Source organism: Syngnathus acus, chromosome 12 (assembly GCF_901709675.1).
Source record: "Syngnathus acus chromosome 12, fSynAcu1.2, whole genome shotgun sequence".
NCBI classification, from domain to species: Eukaryota; Metazoa; Chordata; class Actinopteri; order Syngnathiformes; family Syngnathidae; genus Syngnathus; species Syngnathus acus.
In genome coordinates this window covers 9949083-9963060 of record NC_051097.1, presented here as the reverse complement: position 1 = coordinate 9963060, position 13978 = coordinate 9949083, and the positions used below count along the sequence as shown (strand labels likewise).

Below are 13978 nucleotides of genomic sequence, written 5' to 3'. Positions count from 1 at the left end.
TCAAACCCTGCTGTGTGGACCACAAGGTCTACAAAAACACACTGCGTACTTCGAGAGGCTCTCCGCAATGGAGGCTATGCCTCACTTGAAATTCATTTTTGTCTGGTCCTAGATAAACGTGAGATCCGAAATAATTGGGAAGATTTGAAACAAAGCGGCTGTGCTGTAAACATGAATGCGCTGCGTAATTGTTACTTATTCAACGCAAACAAAGAGGAACGAGAAGAAACCTGAATAGTGAACACTCCACCTCCGAGGCTAATGAAGGCAAAAAAGAGGAGCCGGTAATAATCATGTCCACCCAACCAAAGTCCCACCCCCTTTTCTCTCCAGGCAGAATTGAGTCTGTCAGTCGGACCCTCCAAACAGGGACCATATGTGAATTCAGCCCTGGCAATCAGACTGCATTGTGAAGCAGGCGGCTGAGTTCATCAGGAAAAAATTAGCCTGCCGCTCTGCGGGCCTCTTTCCTATTGGCCGCTCGTGCGGCCCGCTCTGTTTGAGGGCACCCCAGACATTCCTGCGGATAATCTTTTCCATTCCTCCACTCAGCTCGATGAGGACAGACCCGATCGGAGTACAAGGCCCGCATTGTGAGCGCTTTCAAGAAGCCCTATTTTTATTGTCCTTTCTTTGACGCCACCCCTCTCGCTCACCTCATTCGACACAACTCCAGAAAGAAAGTGATTCATTTTTCTGGCAGGATCATTCGATAACCGGCGATCCCCGTGTAGTGCGAAATCCCGCGCGGGTTTTTTTTTTTCTCACGGTTCCTTTCCAGTAAGTTTGTTTTTGAAGCGCCAAAATAATGTCAAACCTCTGAAACCAGAGCTTAGCCACATCAGTGTGCGGCCCGGAGTTCAGCATATCGCCGCCGAATCCGGCTCTCGGGGCGAGAGCGATCCTTCCCAGAAACCTCCTGCTAGCTTACCGCTACACGCCTCTCGCAGCAGCTTGTCATTGTGGTTAAAACGGGGCCACTGAAATGTTGAGATTGGAGCCCAATCACTCACACTCAAATTTATAGAAACACTTTCCATAATTAGACCCGTGATTATTACAGGCTCAATAAAGTTTGGCCAACGGAGGGGTTCACCTCAGTTTCTTTACGAGCGGTTTCTCAATGAGAATCCCCCGAAACATATTTAACATGGCCAAGTGCTGAGTGAAAAATGTAGCAATCGCTCCGAATGTAGAAATAGAAAACAAAGACAAAGCTTGGGCTGGGAAGTGAACTCTTCACTGATCATGCTCAAACTTGTCCAGTAGCAAGCAGCTGTCGTGAAAAAGAGAAATAAAATATCCTCTTGACTTTTTAGGCTTCGCATTTGTAATTCAGTAGCCTGGTCCAGATCAAAGTGAGAAAGATATAAAGTGTGCGCGTTTGCTCTGGTTCGCTCAGGGTTCACATTTGCATTTCTAGCAATAGGAAAAAGCTTTATATGGAGTCAAAGAGCAATTTTGGTAAATGAAAAATGTTGTCTGCTGGATTGAATTGGGGATGTCCCGAGTCGATATTCTACAAGTGGTTTTAGCCACTTGTAGAATGGAAACATGTCTAAATGCTTCAGGGATTAGCTTCGACATATTATGGATGTTGGCTATCCCATTTTTCATCTACTGGGCTTGTAATCTTGAACGAAATTCAACAGATGAGATAACGATGACATAAGAAAAATGACAGCGCTTACATGATATGCAAGATATTGACACGGCGAGTCACAGGACATTGCATGACTTCACGAGTGATAAATGTGTCAGCAATAAATATGTTCAAAGCTGGAACGTCCTCAATGACGAGATGCAAAACAGACATTTCTCTTTGCCATGATGTCAGAGCGAGCACGCCGATCGTGATGACTGAAGTGCATTCAGGACGAGACCGTTTTCAGAGCACCTCTGTTAGCGCCTCAATCACGAGGCCTTCGCATGTAAACACGCCATAAATCATGCCAAGCAAGCACGGTGCTGTCTCCAAAACGGCCCCAAGGTAAACCTTTCGGGCAGGAGAAACACGCAACACTTTTCCACTTCCAGCCTCAAACACTCATTTAAAAGTTGATTTTATCATCTTATATTATCTGATTTTAAAAGTGATAAATGCAGATCGTATCTTCAGTATTTATATATTATTTATATATATAATATTTTTAATTGAAGAAAATAATTATATCATATTTTAAAATTAATTATATGATTATTATTTTATGATATTTATATTATATTATATATATTAATATAATATGAATTATATTATGCTTTAAAAATGCAACAAATATAAATTTTTATGTTGACAAATACATGTTATCATTTTTCATTTTCTGCTGGCCAATTTATCCCCAATCAACACATTTTAAGGTCATTCCTTATTTGTTTATTCACCGAGGGCTTTTTCCTCTATTTTATCGAACCAACACACAGGTAGAACAGGTTGGTGGGGATGGACAACTTTACCTGAGGACAGGCGTCGCTGATGCAGGGAACACATACCGCTGAAACAAGAACATGCTTCGTTCGAGCGGCCTCGCTGCATCGGAGGAGCTAACGAGCACTGGGGCTTCAGGAACCCTGCGGAAAACAAAAAAAGGACGATTATTACACACACAAAAAGCATTCCACATGTGTATCGTAAATTACAGTAAGTACAGGGCATTACTTTGCAAGCCTTGAGCTAAATGATAAAAGAGATGCGCTGTCTTCAACATGTACGTGCCGGTTCAGCTCCGGCTGTCATCACCGGTTTAGCGGGTAAAGTACCGCCCGTGCATTAAATCTTATCTAAATCACAGCTCTGTCATGAACGCTATCGCTGCAACAGGTGAGAAAATGTTCAAGTAGCTGTCAAGATCGGTATGGTTGCTACACATCCAGTCATTAAAAGAGCTTCATGGCATGGGATCATTAGACGGTACGTTTACCCGCATCAGCACGACCATGATTACAGAAATGCTTGATCTTTTTTTTTTTTTTTTTGCATTTCATTTCTAAGCAAAGAAGATCCTGTTAGAACTGCATGACAGAAACTTCCAGGGACAAGTTCTAGGAACTGCATATTCATAGATTTGACATGAATGTACATTGTGTGAACGGTCAATAATTATTTATCATGAACACATCAGTGAAATTGGTTTCAGATTTTACAAGACTCTACAAATTTCTTTCAATGAAATCCAGTACACTGAGGCATTTATGAGAGTCGAAGGTATGGCAGCTTTGCTCTTGTAGTGATTGTTCTTCCGTGTTGCCAAGGGGATCAAGCCCAAGGTCAAAGTTCACCGGGGCCTTAATGTATCTCTGAGGTGCAATAAAAAAAAACAAAAAAAACCTTCGCTATATGGACTTAAGGGTAAAACATCCCGGTCGGGCTCAGAAGGACAGCAGAGCCATCAATCGCCACAGTTTTCAACTCGAATGTCATTGGACATGGTAGCAATTCCATAGCGAGCGTCTTTGCGACGAGACAACCTGTGAAAAAAACAGTTTGTCCTTCCTTTTGTGTGTCCTGTACAAGAGACTCGAGCGTTCTCCCACACTTACGCAATCGATTTTACTCGGAAGCAACCCTGACAAGGTTGGGAAATAAAATAGAAATAAAATGTTTTCAATGGTCTTTTATTTCACTTTGTGTTTGCAACTACACACAAAAAGCCAGTTTTTCAGCCAGGCAAAACTCTTTAAAGTACCGTATTTTTCAGACTATAAGGCGCATCAGGTTATAAGACTTTAAAGTCATTTTCGAAAAAATTGTGTCGTAAAAACATTTAGGCCATATCGCACTCTCCTGTGGTTGAATTGGGAAACCTGAGGGTCTCTTTAGATCAAACATATAGACAAGACATAATAAAGAAAAGCAGATGCCCAGACCTTGGTTTGAAGACACAATTGTCATCTTCAGACAAAAACAAATCACTTTCAAGATTGCGTTTCTCTTCACATTTGTTCCTGTTATTGAAATCTGCTCTGGCAATTAAAACCTAAAAATATTCATTGAATGACTTACTATTTTTGTGACGGTCTTGCAAGAGTTAAGGTGTGACACTTTTGAAATGACCACAATCACCTTTCTGCACCAACTTCTCTACAATGTTGGCTTTGAGTCATTCAAAGATACAAAGTAACGGAATTGGCAGTTGCCGTGGGGTGGCAAACTTTCCGCAGAAAACCGAACACCACCCATTAAACCGCAGCCTGAGGACTGTTATTACTGAGCAGAGCAGCTTAAAAAATACAATACACGCTAAGCAGACGGCAAAAGTATTTATCCTCCGCGTTCATCACTAAGAAAATTTCATCGTGGGTAGATGAGGGTATACGTTGCAGGAAGAGAAACCCAAAGAGTCTGCCAAACGAGGTCAGAGGGGAAGAAACAAAATGGGTCAGTTCAAAGTCTGCTTCCGCACATCACAACGTTTCTCGGGGGCAAATAAGCCGACGAGGGGGCGACTCGGCGGGCCCGCCGGCGCTCAGGCAAACGACTCTAATCAAATTTGGGTGATTGGACTCCCGAAAAAGCCGCACGGGCACAAAGAAGCTGCTTTGATTCGGGAACAGACAAGAATGTTGAAATCAAGGGCGGTTCCTTGTCGAGAAAATATCTTGTCAAGTCCTCGTCTAATGGATGGCCATTGGATATTTGTCCAACATTTTCTTATAATCATCGTGCGTTCAAAGTGATTCAAACCAGCATCAAAAGTCATATTTTCTCTTTAAATATGCATTGCAATTAGTTTCGGCCTTCATCATAGAGGACGTTATGAAGTGATCAAAGAGAATTACCTCCAGCGAATCATGTTTGAAAATAAAGCTCGACTCGCATGGCGAGTGAGATGGAACACATTGGTGTCGAGATGCTCTGAGGTGAAAATGCTTTTGCGACCTGTGCCCGATTCATCTGCCTCATTCCCACCAGATGGTTCAGGAGCACGCTCGCTAAATGGGCTCTGCACGCCCAAGTTAGCATCTCTACAGGAGAACATATCCTGCCATTCATTAACTTGAATTCATTAACCCCCACTGCTACTTTAGCACAGAACATCTCAAAATAACACATGTTGAAAATGTAAATAAATACAAAAGACCCAAGAACAACACAACGAAGAACCTGCAGTGCTGCCCATATTTTTCAGTCTTGTCTTGGTAGAATATGTTCTAAAAATCTGACCCAGATTCACCAATCAAATTTGATTCATGCCTAATCCAACATGTACAACATCGTTGAGCCATTCTGACAGTTTTCGTTAATATTCACAAATAATCAAACTTTGTCCAAGTTTCTATCATAAATTCAGATTTTAATTATTTCATGTTTTGAGAAATGAGAAAATCCAGATTGTCGACTATAAAAAAATAAAAAAAACGGGCAAACACGATGACACGCACATCACGGCAGTAAGAATCATACGTGATAGAAGCGGTACATAATTTAAAACATGAAACACAAACATCTGGCGCTGCACCTGTTTTGCATCAACCTTCACTGAAAGCAAAGACAATCAAATCCGCAAAAATTGAGTATGAGTCACATCAGCAGCCGGATAAGAAAGAGTATATGAACCTGCTCTGTGGCTACAAGTGCCTTTAATATGAATGCATTAACTCCGAATGGGACTAAGAGGGTTCCAACGTGTAAAGCTCCATTAGAGAAAAATATTGTAATCATCTTGTCAAGGGCGTCAAATCTTAAAACTCAATGAAGGTATTTTAATGTCACGGTAAAAGAAATACACAGTATGTTGGGCTCCAACTTGGCTGCTTCACTTATATCCAAAGTCCAGAATAAAAATGGCTGATAGTTAACAATCCGTCCAAAAAAGTAGCCTGGAGAGCCATAATCATAAAATGTGCTACATTATTGTTTTCATTTTCACAGACAGTTCAGGTTTTCTGTAGGTTACAGTATGACTCCAGAAATGTGTGCTTGTCAAGAATGAACACATACCACACATTCCGAGGGGTCAGCACGTCATCTAACCAAAGACTTTGCCAAGAAACCTGTTCGACCGAGTTTTGCAGTAAAACCTAGCCAAGTCAATGTACAGCACATTATTTAAAAAAAGAGCAATATTAGATTTGTTTTTCAGAAAAATTCATAGCATTAGCTGAAATGTCTGGCCGGCAAAGGAATGTAGCACATATTTTAAAGCAACAAGTTTTTATGGTAGGTTGAACGATGGATTGACCCGCAGGTCAAGGGAAGGGCATGACACCGAAACCATGAAAGTCAGCAGAAAACTGACGAGGTAAGATCGGGAGTACTTAGCAGTGCTACAAAGTCTATTCTGAAACCAAAGCATTACAGTCCGAATAATACGGAACATGCCGAAAAACGTAGGGACGGCATATGGAGAAACAAATCAGTTTAAAAAAGTGAAAGGGCCAGGAAGAGAACGGAACGAGAGACAGGCAGAGGGAGGCAAACAAAACTAGGTCAAGTCACATGACTGGGATCGACTGCAGGCGGGATTAAATATCCTACAGCATGTGGTCATTTACACAACAAATGTAGATTTCATTTTATAAATTATTTCTCTTCCGCGGGGGATGAGGCTCAACATAACGAGTGTGATGCTTTACCGTATTCTGGTGGGATGTACGGCTTTTCAGTGAGCACAAAAAACGGGAGTATTAAAGACTAGAATGAGCCATTGCCTCTGAGACGTGAAACAAAGCAAAAGCCTTAGCGTGAAAAAGATCATAACAGGAGTGAACACATTGAGTGTGAGACAGCCTCAAAACAGAAGATTATAACGAGCGGAAAATATTCTGTCCATTTTCCTACGTGATGGCGTAGGAGAGTAAAATGTTAAAAAAAGAGGATGTTCGATTTTTAGGGGCTTATAACGTATTTTTCGATTCTTTAATTTTCTAAAAAATCAACAATGCATCTTATAATCAGGTGCGCCTTATGTAGTATGTCGAAATGCGAAAAAATGTAATTCATTTAATTTCCTGGTTTGTTTCCCAGTGAATGCTAACGAGACAGTGAGCTAGCTGGCTAGCTAACCCAAACAACAGTAGAGTCATCCAGTATCGTGAGCAAAGTTACATAAAAGGTCAATTTTTGGCCACAATGCGCATCTGCCAAATTTCTGCCTTCCAAAAATTCAAATCTGATTCAAGTTCAATGCAATCATTTCACTGCGATGGACTCCGAGTCAAGAGGTTAGTCCATTTTCCAGGTCACATCTTGCAGACTCCTTCCATCGAAATGTCACCGATGACATCACTGCGTATTTACCTGCCAATGCTGCAAGAGGCACTGAGCCATTGTAGCATAGGGCAGATCCAAAAATACAAGCGCTGCCTGGAGGGCTCAAATCTCTTAACTCAAATAACAATTACTGACCAAGCGAGACAAACTGTCAGATCGCTTTAGAGCTCAACAATGGTGCGCCACTCAAAATATATGGTCCAAAACAACAATGCTAAATTGGATCAGAGAGATACACAGCTGGTCAAGTGGATGAGCGAGAGTGAGGTCACACAATAAACTGAAGGCGCAAGGAAAATATTGCACATTGGTGCAGGGCCCACATCTGTGGACTTAGACAACAGAGAAGACAGTTTGAAACCCAATCTGCATTTCTATCTCCTCCATCATGTCTGATCAGTGCCCTCTACCCAAGCAGCGGGCACGACGGTTCCCTGAGGGGCCCCGTCGTCAGTAAACGTCAGATCAGCGGGAGACCATCAGACATCTCCTTTTGATCTCACCACTCGCATTAGCATGTACCTCGATGCTCTCCCGCTTTGGCTTTCACTCAAAGCTACTTGCCCATCAGCAACACCAGGGAGCTCCTGAGGGGCTTCACCCAGGTAAGGCGGGAGGTGCTCGGAGCTTGTCGAAATCTTCATCGCTAATGAGCAGGCGGCGAGGGGAGAGAGAAGTGCTCCTGTGATCTCACGGCTGAGGTTCTTCCGTGCCTTGGCATTTTCGCCTTGGTCAAATAAGCTGTTAATATAATTTCGCACTAGTCTTAAAAATAAATATCTGACAGGTTATTTGATTTTGAAAAACTGCACCAGAAGTGTTTTTACTGTCTGTGGAAGGTGGGGAATTCTGCAAGTCTTCCCCCCCTCCATTTTTATGAGGGCTGGGGCTTGGCCCATGTCTGGAAAAGGTCTAAATTCACACCCCAGTGCCACTTAATTAGCCGGGCCCTGGCTGGAGTTGGTCACATGGGTCCAATTTGAGTCACTATAAAGTCTGCATTGGCCCAACATGCATTTCAACGTGAATATTTACGTGCTTGCGGGATCAAGGTGCAAGACTTTGAAGAAAACCGGATTGGAGGGGTGGAGGGGGTGCACAGGAAAAAACATAACTGAAAGGAGGGGACCCTAAAAATTCCAGGGAATTGTTCCAGATGCTGCACAAATATTGTGCTGAGGAAATCCAGATGTGTCCATCCCATTTATTCCTTCCTTTCCTTTCACTCTTTCCTTTCACCAACACAATAACCCCTCCTTCCTTCATTTCTCTGATTTGAAGTCAAGACTTTAATAGCCCCCCAGAGCAACTTAGCATGCACAAGGATCCTATTTTAAGGAGCGGCAACATAATACGCGCTCAGCTGATGAGGTGACTCATATTACTCTTCACAACAATTACCTCCCATGTAACGTTGGCTGCGGCCAGTCAATGAATTAAGTACCGAGGGAAGCTAAATAAAAACAGCATGCTTCTGACTTCCGTTCGCAATCTCGCTTTCCTCCTCGGCCTCTTTGCTGTCATGTCTGGAGAGGCTGCCGCGCTCCCACAGAGCGTGACCCAGCCACAACCTCCCGACCTTGCCTCTTCCAGACAGCGTATTCAGCTTCTCAGCTGCTCCACACACACAAGCATAACGTCACGACATGCATGCAAGCTCCAGAACTTATCATGCAGGTGCCATCTACATACATGTACAGTAGCAGTCTATTCATCTTTTAAAACCAAGTTGCAATGCAGCTAGTGTTTTACTTGCCCCGCCCCTTGCAGCGTTAGCACCCTTGCACCTTCCTGCGCTTGAGAACATTCCTAAAACCAGGCGTCCTTGGCAAGGTGTCTAACCATAGGTGACAAAAAATAAAACCTCTGGATCTCCGCTCAGACTGTGTGTCTATGTTTGTGTGTCCATATGTATAGGTGTGTGTTGAGTCTGGGCGGATGTATGAACATGTTAGACCAGCAGGCGTCAAAAAAACAGTTCAGCAGGTTTTCGGACTAAGCGTTGGAACAGACTACATCAGGAAACTTTGTTAGCTCACGTTTTTTTTTGCTTGGCAATTTGTGAAATACACAAATAGGTTTTTGTTTCAGCAATAAGCTTGTCCCACCGCGGCGTTGTGAGAAGTTGAAGAACACTTTGCAAGAGAATAAAGATCAGGCTGAAATGAGATACACAGCGGTCTGAACAACAAACGAGGTGAGCACTGATGTGGAAACGTGATCTCTGTGTCGAAAGATGGTTTGAAACATTTTTGCTGAACGCGGGGGTGAATTCCGCACAAGAAACGAGAACCATCGTGATTTACTGTACACTTAAAACATACAAATGCAATGTGATACTTTTCAGCTGCTGGATTTTTTTTTTAAAGCACGGGTTAGCAAGGTTTGAATAAAAAAAAAAAGACATTAGCTTCAAAACTAGCCTAGCTGTTAGCATACCATCAAAAAAAAAAAATCAATATACTAAGAATAGATCGATATACAGAACATCAAAATTTTCAATATATCTGGCAAGCTATATTATTTAGATGTCACTTGATATGAAGTCATTCGACCAACAAAGGCTTCAAACGTGATTCCGGAAGGCAAGAAACAGAAGTCGTCTTCACACATCCACGCAATCCAAGAGGGAGATTAGACACTTGTTTTTATTATCTAAAATATGCCAAGATGAGGAATGTGGAGGAGTAGAAAAGAGGAGAGGCTTCTGACAGCTACTGATTTGATGCTTTCTTGGCAGCATTTGAATGTCACAACACAACTAGATCATATTGTGCATTTGCTTTTTACACTTCTTTCTCACGTATGTGCTTGATGTCCCTTGTCGCTTTGGCTCATCTTCCAGGAAGAGAGGCGAGCACTGGCTCAAGAGGAGGGCGAGATGACCTTCCTCTCAATGCGAATTACGGGCGTGATCTGGTCAAATTCCCACAGAGACTGTGCTTCTACTTCAAAAGATTGGCCGGACGCACCCTGAATACTGACAGTGCGAAGACGAGGCATGCAGACTTTCGAGGAGGCGAGAAATAAAAACCTCATCGCCCTCGGATGACTGATGAAAGAAAGCATTGAGAGCGCCCTCTAGAGGAGTCAAAAAATACAACTGGTTCATGAAGCACATATGAAGCTTCATTTTCCCCATCACTAAGATTCAGACTCTTTGCATGCTTCATTTGTTGACTGAGCTAACAGGAAAAATTCAACTTCTGTCACATCTGGACATTCTCCCAGAAGCTCTCTGGCTTGTCTATACAGTACATACATTTTGGGAAATTCCAGCCTTGTCAGACTCAGAGACCACAGTGTTTTTTTTTTTCCCTTTACCGGAAAGGTACCAACAATTTTGACCGTGTGAATAAACTTGGTGCTGGGTGAAAAAAAAATAAAACACAGCAGCAAGGTTTCACTCATAGGAGCAACAACGACATCATCAATGACTTAAAAATGATTGCTTGCCCCTTGATTTCCACAACACCCGTGACAGTTAAAAAACAAATAAGGAAAGCAGAGGTCCAAAAGAAGATGAAGCAAAACTTTTTAAAGTCTTGAAGCGCTTTAAACAACAGGCACGACGCTAAAGGCAAATTCCCGACATGATAGAACAGATGGGGAGCAAAGGTCAAAGTTTGAGGTGCAAAGTTCACCGCAAGTATTATCAATAAAGACCTCCTGTGAAGGCCAACTTTTTTTTTTTTTTTTGCACAAATAATTAACGAGCTTTTGAGTCCATCAGTGATTCTGCATCACTGACTCGTTCGACCGCTAAGCAAAGCGACGAGTGCCTAATTGAAGTGGGCACATTGTCTTTTTTTTTTTTTTTTCCATTTAAATCGAAGGCCTCACGGGTGAAATTCAGACATAGGGGTTTCAGGAGAGAGCTGTCACTTTAAACCATTAAGTCTTGCTATAAACCGCCCCCCCCCCCCGCCCGCCCCAATAAAAATGACAGCTGCAGCCCTGTTCTCTCAAAAGGGGAGACGAAGGCATCACATCAGGAACACAAAACTGGACGGCAATAAAAGACAAACTTGGCCAAATGCTTTGGGCGCTGTAATTCCATGCAACACACACACACACTAACACACACCCCTCCCGGAAGACGGACACCCTCTCCCACTATTACCTTTGTTCCTGAGTTACAGCCAGAAAAGGAATGTCACACACACACAAATCTCACTTTCCCATCAAAGACTATGAACTTCATTGGTTTTGGGAGGGGGGGGGGGGGTCATGCATGTCTGAGTGTTTGTATGCCTCAGCCCCCCCCTAAAAAAAAGTAAAATAGCATCATACACAGTAGCTAATACTGTCGAGGGGAATTTGATTACAGACTAAAAGCCTCATTAGCAGGTGATAAAAGAAGTTTATGGGGAAGCGGGGACAAGACAAAGCTACCAATTGACCGCCGTTTGGTAAGAAAGTGTTTTGTTTGGCATTGGCGAAGGATAAGGCTGATTGGTATTGTGACAGTGGAGGTGACCTTGAGCATTTTCGAGTCGTTTGAATCCGGGAGAAATTCGGCGAATGCATTGGTACGCAAATGTCTTTTTTTTTTTTCCCTGTTCATTCACATTTCCATTAATTTTTTTAAAGGAACTTTCAGGAGAGCCTTGAAAAAAAACTCTCAGACTTGATATTTGTGAACTTGCCATTTCAAAACGTCAGAATCCACTAATGCCGCGTGACAGATAATAACCAAATGAGCTGCTAATCAATACTCCCAAGGACTTAGAAGATAGCTGCTAATTAACAAATCAGACCCCACCAAGTGGGACCTTTGATGGACCAAGTTGAAATAGAAAGGGCGATATTAGCGCAGGCGGATAAGCACCGGAAAACTGCTGATACAGCATGTGATGCATCTTGAGGGAAAATGTGAGCGCCATCACGTTAATAATGGCATCAACCTCAGCTTGCTTTTAGACTCCACTTAGATATGCTGACAGGCATACAGATGGACTACTTTGATAAATTGAGTCCTTTTCCGTTCTGTGTGGACACTAGATACAATGTCCCTACAATAAAGCAAAATAAGGGGGGGGGGGGTGCAAAGCGAAACTGAAGAAGGCCGCCCCGAGTCCTACAAGTCCCATGAATGTCCGTGACGCGTACAGGCAACTGATGCTACGTGTCGAGCTGTAACACGCGGGCGTTCTGCTGCATCACCTCTACAGGGGACAAGGGTCACTTTGACAAGCGTACAGTAGCATACAGCTTCAATGATTTACAATGCAATGCGTGGAAGCGAGGAATCCTTCAAAGACACTGATGCAATGCTTTATGTATTTTAATATTTGAATGTTGTATGATTTTACTTCTACGGGGACGATGCATTGAAATCAGCTTGGATACTTGTAGAGTTTAAAGCTAATTCTTAACTCCAGTCCCCTGCTGGGCTCTTCCACAACACTGCATAATAAACTGTCAAGGCTGTCCCACACGATTTAAAAAAATGAATAATGCAATTTCCCTTTCCACACTGAATCTCTGACCTAAAAGTGAAGCAACTTTAAGTCGCACAAAACAGTTTTTAAAAAATTTTTTTTATTATAACCTGGGTAATGTTTAAACATTTTTTAAAAAATTCCCCAAATTATCGGATTTTTTTTTTTAGAAAACACGCAAGCGCCGCAGCATCAAACTAAGCGTAGTGTTACGTAACACAGAACCCAAAATTAAAAGCGTACCCTGCCCACTGAGTTAAAAACTCTTGGGTGTTTTCATAGTGCCTAAACCACAAAGCTTTGCCATGAATCTTAATTTCTGTCATAATAATTAAAGTGGGAGAATATCAATTGTTTTCTTTTTGATATAAATAAACTTCATCCAAGAAGCGCACGCGAGAAGCGCGCACATCTTATCCCGAGCGACTCTGTCACTCAAAGCGGAATGTCATCAGCATTGGAGAGCGACTCTGTCTTTTCTTTTTGCCCCACAAAATACACATTTCACATTTCCAGAAGAAAAAAAACAACGGCCATGCTCGAGTTCAAGGCGTGCGGACGCGCTTGGCAACTCGCTGTCATAAAAAAAGAGCGAGTGAGGAGGAAAAAAAAAAAGCGAGCAACGAACAGACGACAAGGGGGGGGGGGGGACAACATTTCAAGCAAACCCCCAAAAAAATAAATCAAAATCAAACATAACAGCATGCATTTGCAGAATAAACAATGCCATTTCCAAACTCACCCAATGACAAGAACGGTTTGGTTTCCATTTCTGTCTGGTGGGTTCGGTTAGCTCATGCCAGCTGAGACGGTCGTTCGGGACTTTTTCACCGGCGGCTCGAGTCCACCACACCAGGTGTTGTTGTTGTTGCTCTCCGTGCTCCTCTTCGAGTTGATCGCTGCAAAAGTCAAATAGTCTCGTGCGATGTTGCGTTTCTACCTCGACTTGCTCACCCCGCCGCTGTACTCCTCTCTTCTGCCTCGCGTGTTCTCGACACAAGTCCAACTACTGGATCTGCACTGCAAAGGGACCCACGCAGGGGGTACTCCTACAGGCCCACATCACACTGCAGCGACGCCATGCGAAGCCTTTGCGTGAACCCTTAAATCGGGTAAAAAGAGAGTGAAAATGTTTCAGGGTGGAAGGGAAATGCATTTTACTGTTGATATTAAAACGATTCCACCGCAGTTTAAGTTTTCCTAACAACGCAAAGACTTCCAGCAGCTATTTCTTCTTCTCACTGCCTATCTGGTGTTATTTTAACCTGGTCACACATCTGTTGAACTAAAGTTGTGGGCTCACTGCATCTAAGTTGAGATGTTC

The 13978-nt window shown here is 42.8% G+C and overlaps 1 protein-coding gene across 4 annotated transcripts in view; it reads right to left on the bottom strand.

The window, feature by feature from the left end:
• Nucleotides 1-13680, bottom strand: part of rxraa (retinoid X receptor, alpha a) — a 49319-nt gene extending 35639 nt beyond the window's left edge. The window contains exons 1-2 of one of the 4 annotated variants that reach the window (XM_037265107.1): nucleotides 13397-13680; nucleotides 2455-2568 (exon numbers count right to left, since the gene is read on the bottom strand). In XM_037265107.1, coding sequence (XP_037121002.1) covers nucleotides 2455-2568; nucleotides 13397-13424 — 142 coding nt within the window. In that variant the 5' untranslated portion in view covers nucleotides 13425-13680. The remainder of the gene's footprint in view (nucleotides 1-2454; nucleotides 2569-13396) is intronic. The other 3 variants (XM_037265106.1, XM_037265108.1, XM_037265109.1) reach the window with 3 other exon arrangements.
• Nucleotides 13681-13978: the final 298 nt, after the last annotated feature.